The sequence below is a fragment of the Syngnathoides biaculeatus genome, chromosome 3, assembly GCF_019802595.1.
Source record: "Syngnathoides biaculeatus isolate LvHL_M chromosome 3, ASM1980259v1, whole genome shotgun sequence".
Classification (NCBI taxonomy): Eukaryota; Metazoa; Chordata; class Actinopteri; order Syngnathiformes; family Syngnathidae; genus Syngnathoides; species Syngnathoides biaculeatus.
In genome coordinates, this window is record NC_084642.1 from 32,774,230 (window position 1) to 32,797,055 (window position 22,826).

Genomic DNA, 22,826 nt, shown 5'->3' on the forward strand with positions numbered 1-22,826 from the left:
AAGATTTGCCTTCTTGGCGGACACTCCTCTCCGGAACTCCTGAAAAACCTTACCAATCGACCAAGGGGGCAAGCAGTATGCCCACACCTTCTTGTAACCTCTCACCAAGGGCAACTCCAGAGTGGAAGAAAGTCAAACCCTTCTCGAAAAGAGTGGTACTGGAACCGAAGCTGTGTGTTGAGGTGAGCTCAGTTGTGTCCCGTTGATATTTCTTGACCTCAAACACCAGCTCAGGCAATTTGCATGTTAGAGGTGTGACTTTCCACGTCCCAAAAGTCAACTTTTGTTGGAGCCGGGAGCGTCTGGGAGCAGCTAAAGGGGTCGGGTAATCTGTGAAGTGGGCAGGGGCCAGATGTAGTCCATAGTTTTAATCCAATTTTGTTAAATGAAATTCTTAATTACAATTACATTACATTCATTTCTGTATTTTGGTTGAAATGCTTAGAAGGTTTACCTTAATTGTGAAAAGTTTCCAGAGGTAAGAACATACTTAAAATTCAAGGAACCACTGGCCTAGACTACGCATTATGAAGGTCAGTAAGAAAATATAAACAAAAAATATAAACTTGTCTCACTAAACTAGAAAGCAGGATCCAAAGTCTTGGGCAGCCAGTGTCCCAAAAGTCAACAAATGAGTTATTTTAGTGCATGGCCTGCATAGACTCTCAGCAACCTCAAACTGCCCAACTAATCAAAGTAAATTCCTGCGAGATGCCCATCTCACCCCAGATTACTCAGAGACTAAATTTGATGAAAAATAAAAGGCACATTTGCACAGCTGATCGTTTCGCCATGCATTTAAGCACATGCAGATTTAATGATGGTTGGCTGAGGGAGTGAAACATAGCTGGTTGTTGTATGCAAGCTTGGGCCAGCACAATATTGAGTGCCTACCTCCCAAGGTAGGAGGCAGCGGCTGCACATGGGTGCGCTCTTTATATGGTCGGCATCTCCCGACTATTCTAACCTCCCCCAAGTAACCCAAGAGTCCTAATAATACTGTGTGTCAAGCTAAATTTAAATCACTCTGAACTCAACATTTCCGCTACATTTAATAGTCCCTAAGAGCTTCTTCGCGTCATCTTATTTAATTGCCTCTCTAACACCTGTAATGAATAATTTACCTGTCGGGAATAAATGTGTTTGCTGGGGAAATGAAATGACTGTTTCCAAAGAAAGATCACATGAAAGGCAAATATATATTAAGCAGCAATGCTAATCGTCTTTCAGATGCATTATCACGGCACTCCAGAAAGATAAAATGGCTGAAACGTGGAAGGAGAATGCAGAAATGGAGGTCTGTGGAGAAGCATGCATGAGAGATCATGTAAAAAAAAAGAAAAGAAAGAAAGAAGGAAAGAAAAAGAAAATTGGGAGAAATGCAATCTTTTGCACTCCCTCATCCTGACTATTATAAGTCTGTACATTTTGAATGGGTGTCATTTGGGTCTGCCTTCTCTGTCTCCCCATCTGTTCCTGGGTAGACGGCTGATTTTTATTCTTATATCCTATCTTAAGTGCCCGTATCTTAGCTATGGGCTTTTTTTTTTTTTTCATTTAGCCAACCAAAGAGCATCCAGCCACTTAAAATTATGTAACAGCCTGTTTAATAATAAGGTGCAAAGCCAAGTGTGTCTCATTTGATTTAATTTTGATGCAACATCACATGCAGCCTCTCAAGCCTAGATCTGCCCCAAAAGAACAAGCCACAAATAGCCTCATCTTGGGAGTGCTTCCCAATCATGACTACTTTTAGACAAAACATTCATCTATGCATCCATTTTCTGTAATACTTGGAGTTACGGTGAGCTGGACCCTATCCCACCTGACTTTAAGGAAGAGGATGGACATGTCAGCAAATGGCAAAACATCTCTTTGCAGTTCTTCCACCTAAGCTTGCATATTTGACTAGATCCTTTCTTTCTTCTCCCTCTCTCTCTTTTTTTTATTTTTAGATTTGTGGCACAATCTCGAATTCGACTTTGTAATTCATTAAGTTACCGGGGTAATATTACCCTATTGTTTCGAGCCATATTCAGATGATATGCGATCACAGACAAACTACCGTCCGATCCACTTCCGCGGAGATGAGCCATCGCGGCTGGGTGCCGCTACGAGCCACCCGGGCCGACAAGGCCAGAGGCTGACTGGGGTAGCTTATTTTCGCCGCCGAGGTGGCTTATCATAGCGCTGAGCCGAGCTGCTTTACAGGGTTGTCATAGCACGGCTGAATGTGCCATTGCCGGCAGCTGTTGTTCATAGCCGCTGCCGTCAGCGAGCCCAACGCGGCAGCATTTGCCTGCGAGCCGTCACGGCAGCCTTTGCAGGCAAGCCGACACAGCAGCCTTCGTGGCGAGCCCGATGTGGAAGCCGTCCGATGCGCACATCGACACATTTAGTACGTCTGTCATACGTACGCAGATCTTTTGTTACGTTATGAGAGACCGATTACATGGTCCGCCCCAAACTATTATTTTTTTTTAGTAGCTGTATATACACCTACCTGTCGTTTGGGACCCACAAAGCTCTCGTCATTTGCGCTTGTGCAATCCATTTTTCATGATGAACCAGGTCTCTTGCAAATTTATGAAGGGTAAATCCATCCTCCCGAGTGTTCAAGCAATGTCCAGCAATGCAACGAGCCGCTGTTTTGGCTAACACGAAGGAACAACAAACTATCTTCGCGGAAGTAAAACTAATACAAACAAACGAGTCCACTTGAGGGCGATCCTGCCATGTGCGTGACTTCCTGCTTCTTCTCGAAAACAAATCCCTCGAGAAGATTTTCATGGCGGGAGTTACAAAAAGCTGTATACGTCAAAATCATGTTTTGTGGCGAAAAAAACATGCATGGGTCCATGTCAGCTGCTGTTTCTTCATTAATAACATACTAAAAATCATGCATTTCATAACAGTGGCCCTTTAACTAACAGACATGGTGGTGCAAAGAAAATGAACCCTGTTCCACTTGTCATGAATCTGAGGGTGGTTTTGTGTATACACCCATTTTGTGCGCAGAATGAGGACATTTCAATGTATTTATTAATGAATTATCCATCCATCCATCCATCCATCCATCCATTTCCTTCGCCGCTTATCCTTATGAGGGTCGTGGGAGTGCTGGAGTCTATCCCAGCTGTCAACGGGCAGGAGGCAGGGTACACCCTGAACTGGTTGCCAGCCAATAGCAGGGCACATGGAGACAGACGACAGTCACACTCACAATCACACCTCGGGTCAATTTTGAGTGTCCAATTCATGTTACATGTTTTTAGGATGTGAAACGAAACCGGAGTTCCTGGACAAAACCCACGCAGGCACGGAGAGAACATGCAAACTCCACACAGGTGGGGCCGGGATTGAACCAGGATTGAAGACTAAATGGCCCTGCAGGTATGAATGTGAGTGTGAGTGGTTGTTTGTTTCTGTGTCCTGCGATAGGGTGGCAACCATTTCAGGGTGCACTTCGCCTCCTGCCTGATGACAGCTGGGGTAGATTCCAGTGCTCCCAAGACCCTTGTGAGGATACACAGCTCATATAATGGATGGATGAATATTTCAAATAATAATTATTATTCAGGGAACGTGTCCCACAACATGCATGCTACCATGACCTTTTCAGCATAAGAATAAGAAACCAGTGAATCACATGAGAGACTGGACTTCCTGAAACATGTTTCCAAAAGATTGGAAAGAGGAAAGTTATGTCCTCTCTTCTATTTTTCATATTTTTATGATAGCCTTGAGTCTTACTCTCCTATAATCAGTCTATAACAATCTTTTTTTTGTTTGTTTACTTATTTAAATGAACAAATTTGTCTTCTTGGTGAGCAGTAACGGGTTGCTTAACAGGTAGCTTAACCCCAGAGAACCCATGGGGTCACCTATGACCCAATGTAATTAAGGGCCCACTGCATAAACACAAGGCACCAGTTACTCTTTTTACCCTTAAAGTCCAACGTCTTACATCTGTCTGCATTATTTTTTGGTAGTTAAGGGTCATATGTGACCCATTATCTAAACCAGAAATAAATTCGTAATTTTTTCCAAATGTGATCTTTTTGTGTTTCTTGGATGCCTATTGATTCATTTAGTTAGTAAATCAAATTTTAAAAGAGGATTTTGATGTCTTGGGTTCTTTATAGTTAAGCTCCTGAGAGAAACCAAACATGAATAAGGATTTGCATCCCTTTTACATGCAACCCTGCTACTGTGATTAGAGAAACACGGTTGCACTACAATAACCAGGGTACACATCCTCCAGTTCACTCAGACTTTTGAAATTATTATTTGTAATGCAATTTAACAATTTACATTATCTGAGGTATAGTTACCCAACATATTGTAACTATTTTTACATACTGAATTGTATGTTTTTTTTCTAATTGTAGTTCAAATGGATTATGGTTGTAGCAACTACCTCAGTGGGATGATTTTGACATAAATACAACAGTATTTAATCAGTGAGATAAAATTCATCATCGAGTGCACTAAAGTAAGTTGGATACATTGTTTTTCTTACAGTGTGACCCACAATTAAGTGTTGCTGAAAAGCAGAGACGCTACCAAGTCAAGTGTGCGCAGTAGTATAGGAAGTGTGTACAAACAATCAAAGAGAGAGCATCACAGACAACTAATTGCAGCAGTATACCTCAGCAAAATCCTGAAAGTTCAAGCTGCAAAAATCTCCTCTTGGATTTGAAAATATTTCCTTCAAGAGGAATGCACTGGAATTGGTGTTAGATGATAAAACACGGTAATATCATTCTTTGTATGTGACAATGTAAGACTAAAACGAGCCGACAATCCAATAACTCCTTCCTTCTTGTCATTAACTTCTTAAACATGGGTTCTCTGAGCTTTCTTAACAATTTGCTCAATCTTCCAAGTGGCAGCCCCAACAAAGCCGTACCTGTCAACTTTTCGGAGCGCCAACCTGTATAAGTTTCTTTTGGCATGTCCCTTTCAGGGTCGCCACAGCGTGTCATCTCAGATGAACGCACATATTTGTTTGGCACAATTTTTATGCCGGATGCCCTTCCTGATGCAACCCTTCTCAGGGAGTGGAGGCCCCAGTGGGATACAAAGCCACAACCCCTGGTTTACCAAACCAATGCTCTAACCACTGAGGTTCGGGGCCTCAGGAGCGCCAACCTGTATAAACTACCAAAAGAATCCTTATAGAGAGCACAAAATCCTTATAACATACCGAAGCAAATTATACGTCAAAATAACAGAAGGAAAAAACGCAAAGTTTTTCAATGATTTTTATTGTAGATCTCCATAATGATAATATCTGAAGTTAATGTCTAATTATCAAAGTCTATTTAGTGGCATTACTGTGTTCAGGATTGTATTCATGTGTAACTTTCTTCACCATCTCTAAAACGGAAATTTTCAGAATCCATATGATTTGTGATATATGGCCATATACGTAAGATTCACCACAAAATCTGTATGAACTACGGCTAAACCGTACGAGTTGACAGGTATGCAAAGCTAGCAGAAGGAAGGATGGTTTCCGGTTCTACTGGTTTGGAGGGGGCTGAATAAATATGAGCAAGGGTGTCAAGCTTGCTGGTGCAGGAAACCAGGGTGGAAGGAAAGGCTCAAATCTAAATGGCTGAGAAATAAGGACCAACGAGCTTTCAGGGCATTAAGGTGCTTGGTGGAACAAAGATAGGTTGAGATTTTTGTGACATTGAAGAATCGCTGCAGCTCCTTGTGGGAGGAGGGAATGGTCCATTCAACTACAGCTTGCCTCTAAGCCGGTTCACGTTGTAACTGACCATTGGCAATGATGTAACCTCAGAAGTGAACGGAGAAGAAATGGAATTCACACTTCTCTGCTTTAACAAAAAAGGAAGTTTTCGAGGATGCCCAGAAAATAGATAAGATGAACCACTGGTGAAGCTATACTAAGATGAAACATTAGAGCACGTTATGTAAGACATCATTGAGGTTTGGAAAATTGCATGGGCTTTGGTTAATCCCAAAGCCTTGACCAGGTACTCGAAGTTTTCAAGGTAACTGTTGAAGGCAGTCTTCCATTCACCCCTGTCGCGAATGCGGATGAGATGATCCGTGTCACGTGGATCCAACTTCGTGACTATTTGAGCATCGCAGATGGGTTTGAAGGATGGGTCAATGAGTGGCAGGGGAACTTTATTTTTTAAACCACAGAAGTCAAAAGAGGGACGGAAATTGGTGGCTTTCTTGTCAACAATAAAGAATCCGGCCCCTACTGGCAAAGACTTGGGCCGGATGACCCCAGAGGCAAGGGACTTACAAATATATTTCTGGAAATGAGCCGGGCAAACGATGCAGTTTGGTGGGTAATCGGAGAGATGAGACTTCCGTCCAAGGCAGTAACCTTCTTAGGGAATGGTAGGGCCTTGTGAGGAAGCAGAAGTTCACATGCCAGGCCCTCATGAATAAAATTCTCATCAGCACCTGAATCAGTGAGGGTGATCACAAGTGTCTTGTGAGCACGACCAATAATACACAAAGGCACAGCCATCTGTGAGGGAGAGCAGAGAGAGAGGTGTGGGTTTGGCTCACCATGACGCTCTGAGGTCAGGGTGGGCCCAGTCTTGTTGTTTTGAAGTGGCAAGTAGCAATGAAGTGGCTTGGCTGTCCATAATAAATGCATAATCGATGAGTAACACAGCATTGATTTTCCAGGAGGTCGAAAGAGATTTTGTCTAGTTGCATAGGTTCCTAAAGTCTGGTAGATGGTGAAGAAGAGGGGAACGAGGTGTTCAGCATGTGGAGGAATGGTTGGAGACAATGTGCTTGTGGACTGTGCTGTACAGCATGTACTAATTCCTCACTCTCAAGCTTGCTCCTACAGCTGATTATCCAACTTAATGGCCAACAAGATCAATTCCTCTAATTAGGTGGGCTCGGCATTGATTGCAAGCTTGTCTTAAACAGCTCTGATAATCCTTTAAGAAAAATCCCATTTAGGGTGGCACAGTCTCAATCTCATCCACTCTCGAGTATTTTAAAGTCTACTGAGTAGTACGCCACGGAACTTTAACCTTGGTTGTAGGTTAGGAGGCGCCAAGTGGTATCTCTATCCTTGGTGGTCATAAACTTTTTTAAGCTTATCCGCAAACGAGTCAAATGACCCAAGGACAGGGGAGAAAGTGTTCCAAAGTGTGGTAGACCATTTGACAACTCTTTTTCTGCGCAGGAGGTTAATGATAAATGCTGTTGTTTTTGTCCATGAGGTAACTCAGTGGTTGTAGGTTAAATACTAACTCGTAGTTTAATAAGAATTGGCTACAGATTCTTCGATTCTTGGAGTATGATAAGGGAGGAGGTACATGAGGGTATTTGTATGGGAGGCGGGGGCTATGGGTTCGGGAGGAATGTGCTTGGAAGGATTGCTGTTGTGGCTCTGGGAAGACAGAAGGGATACTTGTCGTGTGAGGGTATTCAAAGATTCCACGATCCCGCAGAAGGCTTTGTCCTGTTGGTCTATGTTCATGCCCTGGTGTTACTGTATTCTGTCATGATACTAATTGTATCATCTCTAGATTGGACCCAAAAGCACACAGCCGAGGAAGTAGATTAGAATGTTTTACTGAAGGTGTTCGCAATGTCAGGACATTTAAGGTGAGACGGTGCACCATCGGGATGTAGAGCGACCCAGAAGCAGGGAATGAACAGGAGGGATAGCTTGGCGGCATGGCTGGGTGGACAGAGGGCATGTTCGAGCACTGGAGACGAAGGAAAAAAGAAGGCCGTACAAATGATTTTGGGAAAGCGAGTGGCTTACGTACAGGTGTTTTTAATGGTTAGGGCCTGTGTACCATAACAACACGTTAATTCTCTGGCGATGGTTTCCTGGATCCAGCGGGCTTTTATGCAGGTAGTGATGAGTGCTAATAGAGGACAGGTGTGTGGCCAAGGTAGTGCTAATTGCTGGGGGAGAAAAAGAGGGTGGAGAGAGAGAGAGAGAGAGAGAGAGAGAGAGAGAACAAAGCGCCACCCAAGCTCCAAAAAAGGGGACTGCAGGAAACGATACAGACAATCCCAAGCTTCAGGAGCACACTAATATAAAATGGCATGCCACCTTCCCCCTACAGTTTTGAGAAGATAAATACCTCCTGTAGAATTATCTTAAGATACTGACGATTACAAAATTTCAGTCAAATGCTTCAATTTTTTTCATTTAGTGCCACAACTTGTATTTTTATGTATATACATTTCTAAATGATGCATAACTAAATGGTACATTCTCACTGATTTAATATTGGGGTTTACATGATCAGGATTTTTGGGGCCAATTACGACCAGCGAGTTTATACAAAAAATTATACCCAATCACTGCTCTGATCACAGGATGGAGTAATGTGTCTATTTAATTGATCTGTTCATTTACTGCATACACGCGTGCACTTAATTTCCAAAAATATGTATTTATAATAAATAATGTATTCATCTATTTATGCCAGTGAGGCATAAGACAAATCGGATAGCAAGAATTGCATACGGCATTGATGTATGCATTTTTTTTTTTTTTTTTGTTTTTTGTGCCGCGAGATTTTTCAATTGTAAAGTATGTCGCTGAGGCAAAAACCATGGAAGCGTTCGGTGAGGCCATGGAGACTTCAGAACGGCTTCAAGGAAATTCTAGTCCACCGTCCGGCATCTCAGGAGGGGGAAGCAGTGCAGCGTCAACGCGCTGCTGAGCTCAACTTTGGATGTTGTGAGTCAGTGCGGAGAATACTTCAAAGAGCTCCTAAATTCCACCAACATGCCTTCCCATGACGAAGCTGACTCTGGGTGCTCTGAGGCGGGCTCTTATATCTCTGTGGTTGAAGTCACCAAGATTGTTAAAAAGCTCCTTGGTGGCAGGGCCCCAGGGGTGGATGAGATTCGCCTGGAGTTCCTAAAGGCTCGGGATGTTGTGGGGCTGTCCTGGTTGACGCACCTCTGCAACATCGCGCGGACATCGGGGATAGTCCCTCTGGATTGGCAGACTGGGGTGGTGGTCCCCCTTTTCAAGAAAGGTGACCAGAGGGTGTGTCCCAATTACAGAGGGATCACACTCCTCAGCCTCCCTGGTAAGGTCTACTCAGAGGTACTGGAGAAGAGGATCCGTTGGGAAGTCGAGTCTCAGATTCAGGAGGAGCAATGTGGTTTTCATCCTGGCCGTGGAACAGTGGACCAGCTCTACACCCTCGGTAGAATCCCTGAGCATGCATGGGAGTTCGCCCAACCAATCTACATGTGTTTTGTGGACTTGGAGAAGGCATTCAACTGTGTCCCTCCGGGAGTCCTCTGTTGGGTTCTTCAGGAAAATTGGGTACCAAATCCCCTGATACGAGCTGTTCGGTCCGACCACTGTCAGAGTTTGGTCTGCATTTTCGCCAATAGGTCGGACTCGTTTCCGGTGGGAGTTGGACTCCGCCAAGGCTGCCCTTTGTCAACAATTTTGTTCATAACTTTTATGGACAGAATTTCTAGGCGCAGCCGAGGCATAGAGGGTGTCTAGTTTGGTGGCCTCAGCATCACATCTCTGCTCTTTGCAGTTAATGTGGTTCTGTTGGCTTCATCAAGCCGTGATCTTCAGCTCCCACTGGAGCAATTCACAACCGAGTGTGAAGCGGCTGGGATGAGAATCAGCACCTCCAAATCAGAGACTATGGTCCTCAGTCGGAAAAGGGTGGCTTGCCCTCTCCAGGTAGGGGATGAGATCCTTCCCCAAGTGGAGGAGTTCAAGTATCTTGGGGTCTTGCTCACAAGTGAAGGAAGAATGGAGCGGGAGATCGACAAACAGATCGGTGCAGCATTTGCAGTGATGCAGACTTTGTATCAGTCCGTTGTGGTAAAGAGGGAGCTAAGTTAAAAGGCAAAGCTCTCAATTTACCAGTCAATCTACATTCCTACCCTCACCAATGGGCATGAGCTGTGGGTCGTGACTGAAAGAACAAGATCCCGGATACAACCGGCCAAAATTAGTTTCCTCCGCAGGGTGTCCAGGCTCAACTTAGAGATAGGGTGAGAAGCTCGGTCATCCAGGAAGGGCTCAGTGTCGAGCCGCTACTCCTCCGCATTGAGAGGAGCCACATGAGGTGACTGAGGCATCTGATTCAGATGCCTCACGGACGCCTCCCTGGTGAGGTGTTCTGGGCATGCCCCACCGGAAAGAGACCTCAAGGATGACCCAGGACACGCTGGAGAGACTATTTTTCTTGGCTGGCCTGGGAATGCCTCAGGATCTTTCTGAAAGAGCTGGAAGAAGTGGCTGGGAAAAGAGAAGTCTGGGTATCGCTGCTGAAGCTTTTTCCCGCATGAGCCGACCAGGAAAAGCAGTAGATAATGGATGGATAGATGGATGGATGGATGGATGGATGGATGGATGGATGGATGGATGGATGGATGGATGATGGATGGATGGATGGATGGATGGATGGATGGATGGATCAGTGATGAAAGTCCTCCGGATTTTTTCCCGGATGTTTAAATTTTCATGAAAATTGCTCTGGAAAATTGAGGAAATATTGCCTAAAATTAATCCGGATATTAGTTGACAACATTGAGCGAACATGGGATTGAGTTTGTTGTTTTGCTTTCATGAGCGTAGCCATATTGAGGCACTGACACTAGGAAGAGTAACGCCCCTACCCTCGCATTCTCTCAAGACGTCGCTTATTTTGTGTGATCTTGACATTAATTTACATGTTTATTTCATAAACGTTGTTGACTAAACGACCCTGCACCAAAACAACCGGTATTCACCCGGAAACCGGAAATGCAAGTTAACTGGACTGAGCATGTACGGTGCAAGTATGAAAGTGTATGTTCCGAACTACGTCACCTAATGGGAGCGCATTTACGTTGAAAGTCATCAACATTATGAGCTATGTCAAAGGAAATTCAATTACACCAGGGGTGCTCTTTGCGTCGATCGTTAGGCAGTTTGACGGCATTAAAAAAAAAAAAAAAAAAAAGCATGAGACTATCATCCACCTCGTCGCTTGATTCAGGTGTGGCCAATACGTCGGCGCATGGACATAAAGGCGCGTTCTCGCAAGCCGGCCTCCTATTTACGGCAGTCACGTGGTGCGTGCCCACCCCCCTCCACAACAATACGTCACTATTGCTGACAGGAATGTTTGTTCCAATGTATCGCTAGCTTGTTGCCATGAATGCCGATAATGTTGAACTAAACTTTCAGCATTTTCAAAACATTATGAGTACAGACCGTTCGTGTTTATTCCTTGACAGGGCAGTGCATTTAACTTTTCTTCAGGTAAAGTTTGTCAGATCAAGAATTTTTATTGATGAAAAATTTTAAATACCGTTTTATATCACGTTCTACTAATATCAGTTGAAATTGGAAATTATCATTTCTGAGTTTAAAATTTTAGTATTCCATTTTAGTTATGCATTTGTTTATTTTATTTTTAATTTACAGTTATGTTATATTAATCCAGTAAATTATTTTAAGGCCATCTCTAATCACATCCGCAATTTTATCTGTGAGCATAACTGACCCCTTACATTTTTCAAATGTGAGTGACTGTATATATATCAAAATATTAAAGGCAACTGATTATACTATTAGTATTACTAGATCTATATCTAAGATAGTGAGTAATGTGGTCGAGTGTATCAGTACAATGCAATGTAACAAGTTTGAGACTTAAACGTTCATAATAATTACTCCAGATCAACTTCTTTAACATGTTTTGCTGTACAATGTAGAAATTCTAGGATATATTTTTGTTTATATTCTATATCTATACTATAATATGTATATTGTGGGGAAAATTTTAGATGTCTTTTTACTGAATAGTTCACTTAATTCATTTGTCTTGAGATAAGATGGCATATTTTAAGCATATTTTAATGACAAATGTGATTTTGTGCTATCCAGTGATAGGGGAATGGGGGCAAAAAAATCTGGGCTTGGCCCTTGGGGAACTTATGCCCAATTTTTTTTTTTTGGTCAGGACTTGGAAATTTTACTTTCAATTTTTGTTTGAATTTTGTTTACAGATATTGCCAGAATGCACCACAGCCATCCATTTTTTCAAACATTTCCCAGGGGTGCATGCCTCGTACCCCCAAGCAGGACTTCACACCTTCAGTGGTCACATTTGTATTTTCAGGAATTTTAACAAAAGTCCACTTTCATCTCTAATGGATGGATGGATGGGTGGAAGGAAGTATGTGCATTTGCTCCATAAAGGTTGGAAATTAATACTTTAGTCAGGTCATGTATTTTTAACAATCATGTCAAACCACCATTCCAACATGACAGAAATAATATGTGCTGAATTACTGTAATTGAATTAATTCACCCACATCGAAACTTTAGACCATGATTCAACAGAATGGCAGCATATTTACCCACGCTGTTCGTGCTAGCACTAGCTTGGTAGGATACCTAACTTTTTGTTGGCTGCTTGCAAGCCATATTAAAACATCTCCTGTGCACCGGTGACCACCAGCACATGTTTTTCCCCATTTGGTTCTTTCAATACAGTCGCTGCAATTGTACCCAGTCACATTTGCATTGACAAGATAAAGTCCAATGAGTGTAAAAAAACAGGATGCGGTTTTATTGGACAACAAGACTTTATAGCAGTAGTCTGACAAATGTGTCTTCTACTCTGATCTGGGCATTTCATGTTGTCTCTCACTTGTCCTACAACATGAAGATGTTTTTTTTAAATAACTTCATTGCTCATTAGATATTTACAGTACTATGTCAAAAGACATGTGACAAGGCTAAAAATAAACTGGGTTTTGGATTTAAATATACTGTACTGTGCAGAATGGCGACGCGGAGTAAATGTCTTTTGTTGTTAATTATGTTATTGATCAGATCAGCGAATTATATTACAGCCGAACAACCAATCATCATAAAACGCTAAATATTGGCCGACACTAACCAGTTCGACCAGAGTCAAAGTCTACTCATAATACTATTGAAAACGGTTTTGTTAAAATTTTAGCTTACTCATGATTTGCAACAAATTGTTCAGATCTTCTTCTTCTTCTTTTCCTTTCGGCTTGTCCCGTTAGGGGTCGCCACAGCGTGTCATCTTTTGCCATCTTAGCCTATCTCCTGCATCTTCCTCTCGAACCCCAACTGCCCTCATGTCTTCCCTCACCACATCCATAAACCTTCTCTTTGGTCTTCCTCTCGCCCTTTTGCCTGGGAGCTCCATCCTCAGCATCCTTCTACCAATATACTCACTCTCTCGCCTCTGAACATGTCCAAACCATCGAAGTCTGCTCTCTCGAATCTTGTCTCCAAAACATCCAGCTTTGGCTGTCCCTCTAATGAGCTCATTTCTAATCCTATCCAACCTGGTCACTCCGAGCGAGAACCTCAACATCTTCATTTCTGCCACCTCCAGTTCAGCTTCCTGTTGTTTCTTCAGTGCCACCGTCTCTAATCCGTACATCATGGCCGGCCTCACCACTGTTTTGTAAACTTTGCCCTTCATCCTAGCAGACACTCTTCTGTCACATAACACACCAGACACCTTTCGCCAGCTGTTCCAACCTGCTTGGACCCGTTTCTTCACTTCCTGACCACACTCTCCATTGCTCTGTATTGTTGACCCCAAGTATTTGAAGTCGTCCACCCTCGCTATCTCTTCTCCCTGTAGCCTCACTCTTCCCCCTCTACTTTTCTCATTCACGCACATATATTCTGTTTTACTTCGGCTAATCTTCATTCCTCTCCTTTCCAGTGCATGTCTCCATCTTTCCAATTGTTCCTCTGCGTGCTCCCTGCTTTCACTGCATATGAAAATATCATCTGCGAACATCATGGTCCAAGGGGATTCCAGTCTAACCTCATCTGTCAGCCTATCCATTAACACTGCAAACAGGAAGGGGCTCAGAGCTGATCCCTGATGCAGTCCCACCTCCACCTTAAATTCCTCTGTCACACCTAAGGCACACCTCACCATTGTTCTGCTGCCATCATACATGTCCTGTACTATTTTAACATACTTCTCTGCCACACCAGACTTACGCATGCAGTACCACAGTTCCTCTCTTGGTACTCTGTCATAGGCTTTCTCTAGATCCACAAAGACACAATGTAGCTCCTTCTGACCTTCTCTGTACTTTTCCGCGAGCATCCTCAAGGCAAATAATGCATCTGTGGTACTCTTTCTAGGCATGAAACCATACTGTTGCTCGCAGATACTTACTTCTGTCCTGAGTCTAGCCTCCACTACTCTTTCCCATAACTTCATTGTGTGGCTCATCAACTTTATTCCTCTATAGTTCCCACACCTCTGAACATCCCCTTTGTTCTTAAAAATGGGAACTAGAACACTTTTCCTCCATTCTTCAGGCATCTTTTCGCCCGCTAGTATTCTGTTGAATAAGTTGGTCAAAAACTCCACAGCCATCTCTCCAAATTGCTTCCATACCTCTACCGGTATGTCATCAGGACCAACTGCCTTTCCATTTTTCATCCTTTGTAGTGCCTTTCTGACTTCCCCCTTAGTAATCATTTCCACTTCCTGGTCCTTCACTCTTGCCTCTTCAACTCTTCTTCTTCTCTCTCATTTTCTTCATTCATCAACTTCTCAAAGTATTCTTTCCATCTATTTAGTACACTACCGGCACCAGTCAACACATTTCCATCTCTATCCTTAATCACCCTTACCTGCTGCACATCCTTCCATCTCTATCCCTCTGTCTGGCCAACCTGTAGAGATCCTTTTCTCCTTCTTTCGTGTCCAACCTGGTGTACATGTCTTCATATGCCTCTTGTTTAGCCTTTGCCACCTCTACCTTTGCCCTACGTCGCATCTCGATGTACTCCTTTCGCCTCTCCTCAGTCCTCTCAGTATCCCACTTCTTCTTCGCTAATCTCTTTCCTTGTATGACTCCCTGTATTTTGGGGTTCCACCACCAAGTCTCCTTCTCCCCTTTCCTACCAGATGACACACCAAGTACTCTCCTGCCTGTCTCTCTGATCACCTTGGCTGTCGTCGTCCAGTCTTCCGGGAGCTTCGGTTGTCCATCGAGAGCCTGTCTCACCTCTTTCCGGAAGGCCGCACGACATTCTTCCTTTCTCAGCTTCCACCACACATGGTTCTCTGCTCTACCTTTGTCTTCTTAATCTTCCTACCCACCACCAGAATCATCCTACATACTACCATCCTATGCTGTCGAGCTACACTCTCCCCTACCACTACTTTACAGTCAGTAACCTCCTTCAGATTACATCGTCTGCACAAAATATAATCTACCTGCGTGGTTCTACCTCCGCTCTTGTAGGTCACTATATGTTCCTCCCTCTTCTGGAAATAAGTGTTCACTACAGCCATCTCCATCCTTTTTGCTAAGTCCACCACCATCTGCCCTTCAAAGTTCCTTTCCTGGATGCCGTACTTACCCATCACTTCTTCATCGCCCCTGTTTCCTTTACCAATATGTCCATTACAATCTGCACCAATCACAACTCTCTCGCTGTCTGGGATGCTCAGAACTACTTCATCTAGTTCCTTCCAGAATTTCTCTTTCAACTCTAGGTCACATCCTACCTGTGGTGCATAGCCGCTAACCACATTATACATAACACCCTCAATTTCAAATTTTAGTCTCATCACTCGATCTGATACTCTTTTTACCTCCAAGACATTCTTAGCCAGCTCTTCCTTTAAAATAACCCCTACTCCATTTCTCTTCCCATCTACTCCGTGGTAGAATAATTTAAACCCTGCTCCCAAACTTCTAGCCTTACTACCTTTCCACCTGCTCTCTTGGATGCACAGAATATCAACCTTTCTCCTAATCATCATGTCAACCAACTCCTGTGCTTTTCCTGTCATAGTCCCAACATTCAAAGTCCCTACACTCAGTTGTAGGCTCTGTGCATTCCTCTTTTTCTTCTGACGCTGGATCCGGTTTCCTCCTCTTCTTTGTCTTCGACCCACAGTAGCTGAATTTCCACCGACGCCCTGTAGGTTAGCAGTGCCGGGGGCGGGCGTTGTTAACCCGGGCCACGACCGATCCGGTATGGGATTCTTTAGATGAACGCTCATATTTGTTTGGCACAGTTTTTACGCCGGATGCCCTTCCTGACGCAACCCTCTGCATTTATCCGGGCTTGGGACCGGCCTACAGATTGCACTGGTTTGTGCCCCCATAGGGCTGCATTAACAAATTGTTCAGATAATAACAAATAAATACTTAAATATTATAAAATACATAAATTATTATTATTTAGACCACAACAAAACTTTGGGATAATTGTTATTTCTGGAGTGGCATGGTGACTCAGCGGCTAAAGCGTTGGCCTCACAGATCTGAGGTCCCAGGTTCAATCCTGGACCCGTCTGTGTGGAGTTTACATGTTCTCCCCGTGCCTGCGTGGGTTTTCCCCGGGCACTCCAGTTTCCTCCCACATCCCAAAAACATGCAACAATAATTGGACACTCTAAATTGCCCATAGGTCTGAGTGTGACTGCGGCTATTTGCCTCGATGTGCCTTGCGATTGGCTGGAAACCAGTTCAGGGTGTACCCTGCCTCCGGCCCATTGAAAGCTGGGATAGGCTCCAGCACTCCCCGCGACCCTTGTGAGGATAAGCAGCTAAGAAAATGGATGGATGGTATTTTTGGGTTTGAAGCCACAAATATTGTGGTCCGGTTCACCTGAGATCAAATTGGGATGAATATGGCCTGCGAAATAAAACGAAGTCGACACCATTGGTCTAAACTGTCAAAGAATGTTACTGTTTTTAAACATTCAGTAGTAGACAAAGGGCAGTGTGGTTATCGTTATACCCTTCCTTCCCTTTTTCTCCTACTAGACTACACTCAGACTAGTGTCTATGTCTATGAGGTGTGTCTGGAGATGAGTGTTACTTCAATGAGTTCACAAATTAAAAGGGATAGTGTATATCTCCCTCTCCCTTTGGCCTCTTCTTCAAAATCACGTACTTCTGGGTTCTGTAACAGAGTTCTTCTCTCAAAATCTAGACTGCCTCCCTTTTTTTCCTTTGCCTCACTCTCCAGTTATCCATTTCTGTCTGCCAGATCTATGTGTTTGTCAGCAATACTTTCATCCCACACTCTTAGTCGGCTACTTCCTTGATGCCACCTCATCCAGATTGCAAAAACCTCTCATCCCTGGCACTCTGTTTATTTTTTTAGCAACTACTTATCAATAATTGCAAAGCAAAAAATACAACCAGACACGCCGGCAAATGGGGTCAAGTGGGAGGAGGCACAACAAAGACAAAATGCTGTCAGTGGGATTTTTATCTTTAGCGTGTTTGTGCTGTGTAACAGAGTTATGCAAGAGTCATATCCATAGAATTTTATTTTCCCTGAAATGAGTGATCCATTTGTCCGCATATGGAATGTGACGCTAATCATTATTCAAGTATGGAGTTGAAACACTGAGCAGATATGTCAACATTCCAAGTGGTAGCAATAATAGGACTTCCCTACTTGTCATCAGACCATGTCATCTCAGCCTGGTGACGTGTCCAGGGTGTACCCCAGCCCTCACCCAGTAAAAATAAAGCACTATTTATCATTCCAAGAAAACTAATTGCGCTTATATTATTGCAAAATGTTAAACTACTTTTCTTTGATGAGACAAGTACTTTTACTGGCACAGTCCTGCACTTTCCCCTGTTCCAAATAAGGTACAGGATATCTATATTTTTGGACAAATATGACATTAAGGATTTCCTGTTCATACACTTCAGTGCATCTTTATGTTTTTATTGGCTCCATCTTTTCTGTCTTTTCTACATTTGCCACCGTTTTGATGTGATTTTTTTATCATCCATACATCCATCCATCCATCCATCCATTTTCTTTGCCGCTTATCCTCACAAGGGTCGCAGGGAGTGCTGGACCCTATCCTAGCTGTCAATGGGCAGGAGGCAAGGTACACCCTGAACTGGTTTCCAGCCAATCGCAGGGCACATATAGACAAATAGCCGCACTCACAATCACACCTATGGGCAATTTAGAGTGTCCAATTAATGTTATATGCTTTTAGGATTTGGGAGGAAACAGGAGTGCCTGGAGAAAACCCACACAGGCACGGGGGGAACATGCAAACTCCAAACAGGTGGGTCCGGGATTAAACCTGGGACCTCAGAACTGTGAGGCCAACGCTCTACCAGCTGAGGCACTGTTTTATCATATTTCTCTTTTTTTTTTTAAGTAAATGTATGCCTAACAGCAGAACCAGACCGTATTTCATATTCCATATTCCATAATTTACCTTAAATCTAAGAATCTTGCCTACTACTAAGCATTCAGACTCAGAGTTATAGTTGTTTTTTTTTCTATTTCTACCTCGGTCAACCCTCACCATTTGTTTGAAAGTTGTGCTTCCTAGCACCTACTGGTAACTTGATTGTCATGTAGCAATAAAAATATACTAAAAACGTGGATTAATATGGTCAGTCACATGAGACTGAAATTATTTTGAAGACTACTGCAAATCCGAATGTGCATGTGCTTATTTGTAATTTGTCTCCCCATTCGCTACCTACAGTAAATGGATCAATCCGATATGACTAACCTGCCCCTGCTGAAGATCATCATATATTCTCTGTATAAAAAAGCTTTCTTACTATGAATCTTTTGTTCTTTCAGTCACTACACATTGAAATGAGATTTATGTTTTGATAATTGGTACAATTTAAGATTATGAGGTGCATTTATCGATTCAAGGTAACTTCCATTCCTTCTTCCTTCCTATTTGTGAGGTCAGAGCGATGTTGGCCAAGAGGGCCAATCACACAATCTGTGTTCTAGTTAATCTTAGGGGTGTTTGATGGGGTTCAGGTCAGGGATCTCTCCCTGAGGGTCAGGCATGTTCTTTCACAGTAAAACCCATCCATCAGTGCCAAACCTTGCTTTGTGCACTGTGGCACAGTCATATGGGAACAAAATGAGGCCTCTCCCACACTGCTGGACACTCACAATTGTCATAAAGAATTTGCTCCAATGAAGAATTCATGGAAATGTGACATTTCCATTTGATCATTTAAAACTGAATTAAAAATTGTCATTACGATTCTCCCAACAAAATAAAGAATGAGCTCACACTTAATGTCTTCTTGTTACAGTTTGGTTTAAATCCCTTTGTCTCAAGCATGTGCACCACTGCTCACCCCCGTCCCCTGCACCACTGAGCCTCTGCCAAGAACAGCTTTCGTTACCATGATGACCAAGCCGACTGTTTCTAATCTGGGTGTCAAGATAGAAGCTGGCCTGAAATTTGACAGCCAGATCTGGGAAGTTGTCAACTCTGGCTTTTACCACTTGATGCAGCTGTCCAAATTCAAGCCAATCATCAGAAGGCAGCATATTGAAACAGCACTCCATGGTTTGTCAGCACACGGCCGGACAACTGTAAAGGACTCTACGCGGGAGTCAGCGCATCTGCTCTTAGTCGTCAGCAGATGGCACAGAACCCCGCTGCACGTCTTTAAACTGGTGCACGTAAATTTGAGCAATTTTCCTCTTTTTACCCTCACTGCACTGGCTGCCAGTACACCACAGGGTTACTTTTTAGAATGATTCTATTCGGTTTTAACTCAACAAATGCATGTGCTCCGCCCACCTCTCTGAGCTTCTTGGCCCATTCGAGATCACTTCCTCGGGTCAGATGGCAGGTTGCTCCTGACAGTGCCTAAAACTAGGCTGACGCTCCGAGGGGAGCGAGCCTTTGCTCTTTATAAATCACTTGTGAAAACGCATCCATTATCCTTGGCCTTTGACAATTACAATAAACAGAAATTAACACAACACATACATACTGTCAACAAACGTACAATAAAATGAAATGTGCAGTTTGGTCGCTATGATACTTCCTAAATGTTGAATAAAAAAGACATAAGTTGATGTACGATTGAAACATACATAGAATTAATACAGTAAGGGACTATTGAAAAGGCGGCACGGTGGATCATCTGGTAAAGCTTTGGTCTTATTCAATCCTAGCCCCGCCTGTGTGGAGTTTGCATGTTCTCCCCGTGCGTTTTCTCCGGGCACTACGGTTTCCTCCCACTTCCCAAAAACATGCAACATTAATTGGGCACTCTAAATTGCCTCTAGGTTTGAATTTGTGTGCGACGGTTTGTCTCTATTTGCCCTGCGATTGGATGGCAACCAATTCAGGATGTACGCTGCCTCCTGCCCATTGACAGCTGGGATAGGCTCCAGCACTCCCCGCGACCTTCATGAGGATAAGCGGCAAAGATAATGGATGGATGGATGGATGGATGGATGGATGGATGGATGGATGGATGGACTATTGAAAAGAAATAGATAAACCAGCCTTCACGGAAGCCAGAGCAAAGCATAAGTCAACCATGCACAGAGAAACCATACTGTAAAAATACCACGTAAAAACCATGATGTGATTTCAGGAGCCATTTTAATGGCCTTAAGGAAAAAGAATTATAGATCCATAATCAGCCATCCTGGTTATGTGATCTAATGAAAGACCTAATAACATCTTATTTAAAACTACTGGGGCGCATTCATTAAAAAAGAATCACACTAAATGAATTTCCCAATGACTTTTCTGTTCAATTAATTAAGGAGTTGAAAATATTTATTCTCCTGAGTAATGGAAGATTATGATGGTGAAAACTATATTATATTTTTATTTTTTTATTATTATATTTTTAGCTTCTCTAAAAAGATAGGCTTTTTCTTTATTTTTGGCATGCATCGTCCTATAATTTTCCTAAAGCACATATAAAATGGTTTAAATCTATTCCTACTTTGTCACAACCGACTGTGGCATTACAATGTGATAATTAGATCCAGAATTTCAGCAACAAACTCTTTGTAAATCAAAAAATATATACAAAAGCTACTCATCTGATTTCTTTTGACAAACAAAATACCACGATTGTGTTTCTGTTACAGGTTGAAGCGGTGGAGTAACATTTACTCACTCCATTTTGATTTTTGCTATTCCAAACAATACATCTCATGGTAATATTGCAACTAATTTATGATTATATCGTATTTCAAAGCGCAATTGTTTCACTGCTGGGCTGACTACTTGGGAAAGTTGTAAACAACCAACATTTTTTTGCATAAAGCAGAAAACAAGATCTCGGCTGCCATCAACATTGTCAGCTTCAAATAAGAACAAAAACATATTAATCCCTTGTCAGAATCATAATATCGCAATTAGCAAACTGCTCAGATGTGAGGAGAGTTGTGTTAATACTTCTGTATCAACAAATGAAGCTGGTAAATATAATTCCCATTTAGTGTACACACACAAACAACTGATTGGCCATTTGAACTACCGGTAAGTCAATCAGAAGTGATGATCGTAAGATGTCATTTCCAGAGTTTCTCTCCTCTTTGTGATTGCTGCACATGTGAAACAACATCTTGGTGTTAATTCACAAGCACCTTCATCTCAAGTAAATATAACCACAAAAAAGGTGGCAAGTATGAGTGGACTGTTTATAACAATCAACACTACATTGTGGTGCTATGCCAGTTTGCTTCCTTGAGCCCAAATTCTGAGCTGCTCAAGGCCTTACTGTGCCCAGCCCCCTTTCTCTGACATAAAGTGTCTACCTTCCTGTGAGTCCTTAAGAAACTAATTGAGGATGTGTGTACAGCATGTTCAAAACATTCTGGGGATATTTCATGAATTTCAAGTGGAATTATCTATCACTAGTGTGTCTGAAATCAAATGCGCTTCCTGTTTTTCTGAAGACTGATGCAGCAGGTGTTAGTGACCTTAACCTTATTAAGCGGTGCACGGCACATGCAGATGCATGACAATCAAATATTATCTCTGTCACAACATACCCGGACGGAAAGGTTTGTCTCACCACACACTGTAGTTGTTTCATCTGATCACAGAGGTATAGAACCACAGACACACAACAACAATAACAACAACAACAACACTCCACCAGGTCCACGCAGACTGCTCATTAATATGAGCGCCTGTGCATGACCTTGTGATGTTGTGCTCTGCTTAGGCCGCCTCTGTGGTGGATGCCACATCGGGCACAACAAGTGCCGGAGTGTCCGCCTCACTGACTTGTCGCCTCGGCTGTGTTGCAATATCCCATCTGACAGCGACGCACGGTCTGTGAGTGTTTTATTTTTATTTTTTATTTTACTTTATTATTTTTTTTAGTGCAGACGAGCAATAGGACATGGCAGTTGGCAGCTTTTTGCAATGACCCCCCCCCACCCCCAGCATCACTGCTTGACATCAACGTGACACACTCAAGGGCATCTACTAACCAACGCCAGCTCTTTCAACCCCATGAAATCTACTGTATCTAAATGTATTGGACTCACCTTTGCTGTTGTCTTCTCTGTTGAGATGCATGACTCCCCTCAGTGTGCACTCATTGAGGCTGATTCTCGCAGCAAAGGTGAGCTGTTCGCCCGAACAGTGTCTTGGCTAAACTCTCATTTCAGTTTCCGATGTGTTGTTGTCCTTTTAGTGTCGATGGCTCAGTTGCCACGCATGTACGCGCCTGCACTTGCGCGTCCTTCTCCCCTTGCTGGGCTGGAGCAGGTAGTCTAGGTGATATGCGGTGTCTGTACGGTTGTATTTTTGGTTCGCTCACTCCCACCCCCCCACCCCCCTCCGTCTGTATTTTCCCAGCCCCGAGTGGCTCTCGGGGATGATTGTGAGGGTCTGAGGGAGGATCCGGCAGGCAGACGGGCGGGGTGACGTGAAGATCACGTCGGGAGGAGGTCGAGGCTGAGGCGACGGGATCCACGCGCCCCGTGTTGCTCATTTCATCGCTGTTTTCGCTCATTTGCGCAATCTCCTTAACAAATCACCTAAGAG

At 43.2% G+C, this 22,826-nt stretch overlaps 1 protein-coding gene across 1 annotated transcript in view; it reads right to left on the bottom strand.

Annotated features, from left to right (window-relative positions):
- The window catches only part of syt7b (synaptotagmin VIIb), a 177,419-nt gene extending 154,886 nt beyond the window's left edge, over positions 1-22,533 (bottom strand). Inside the window, exon 1 of the mRNA XM_061815453.1 lies at positions 22,325-22,533. Within this exon, the coding sequence (XP_061671437.1) occupies positions 22,325-22,355 (31 nt within the window). The 5' untranslated portion in view covers positions 22,356-22,533. The remainder of the gene's footprint in view (positions 1-22,324) is intronic.
- Between the last annotated feature and the right edge of the window lie 293 nt (positions 22,534-22,826).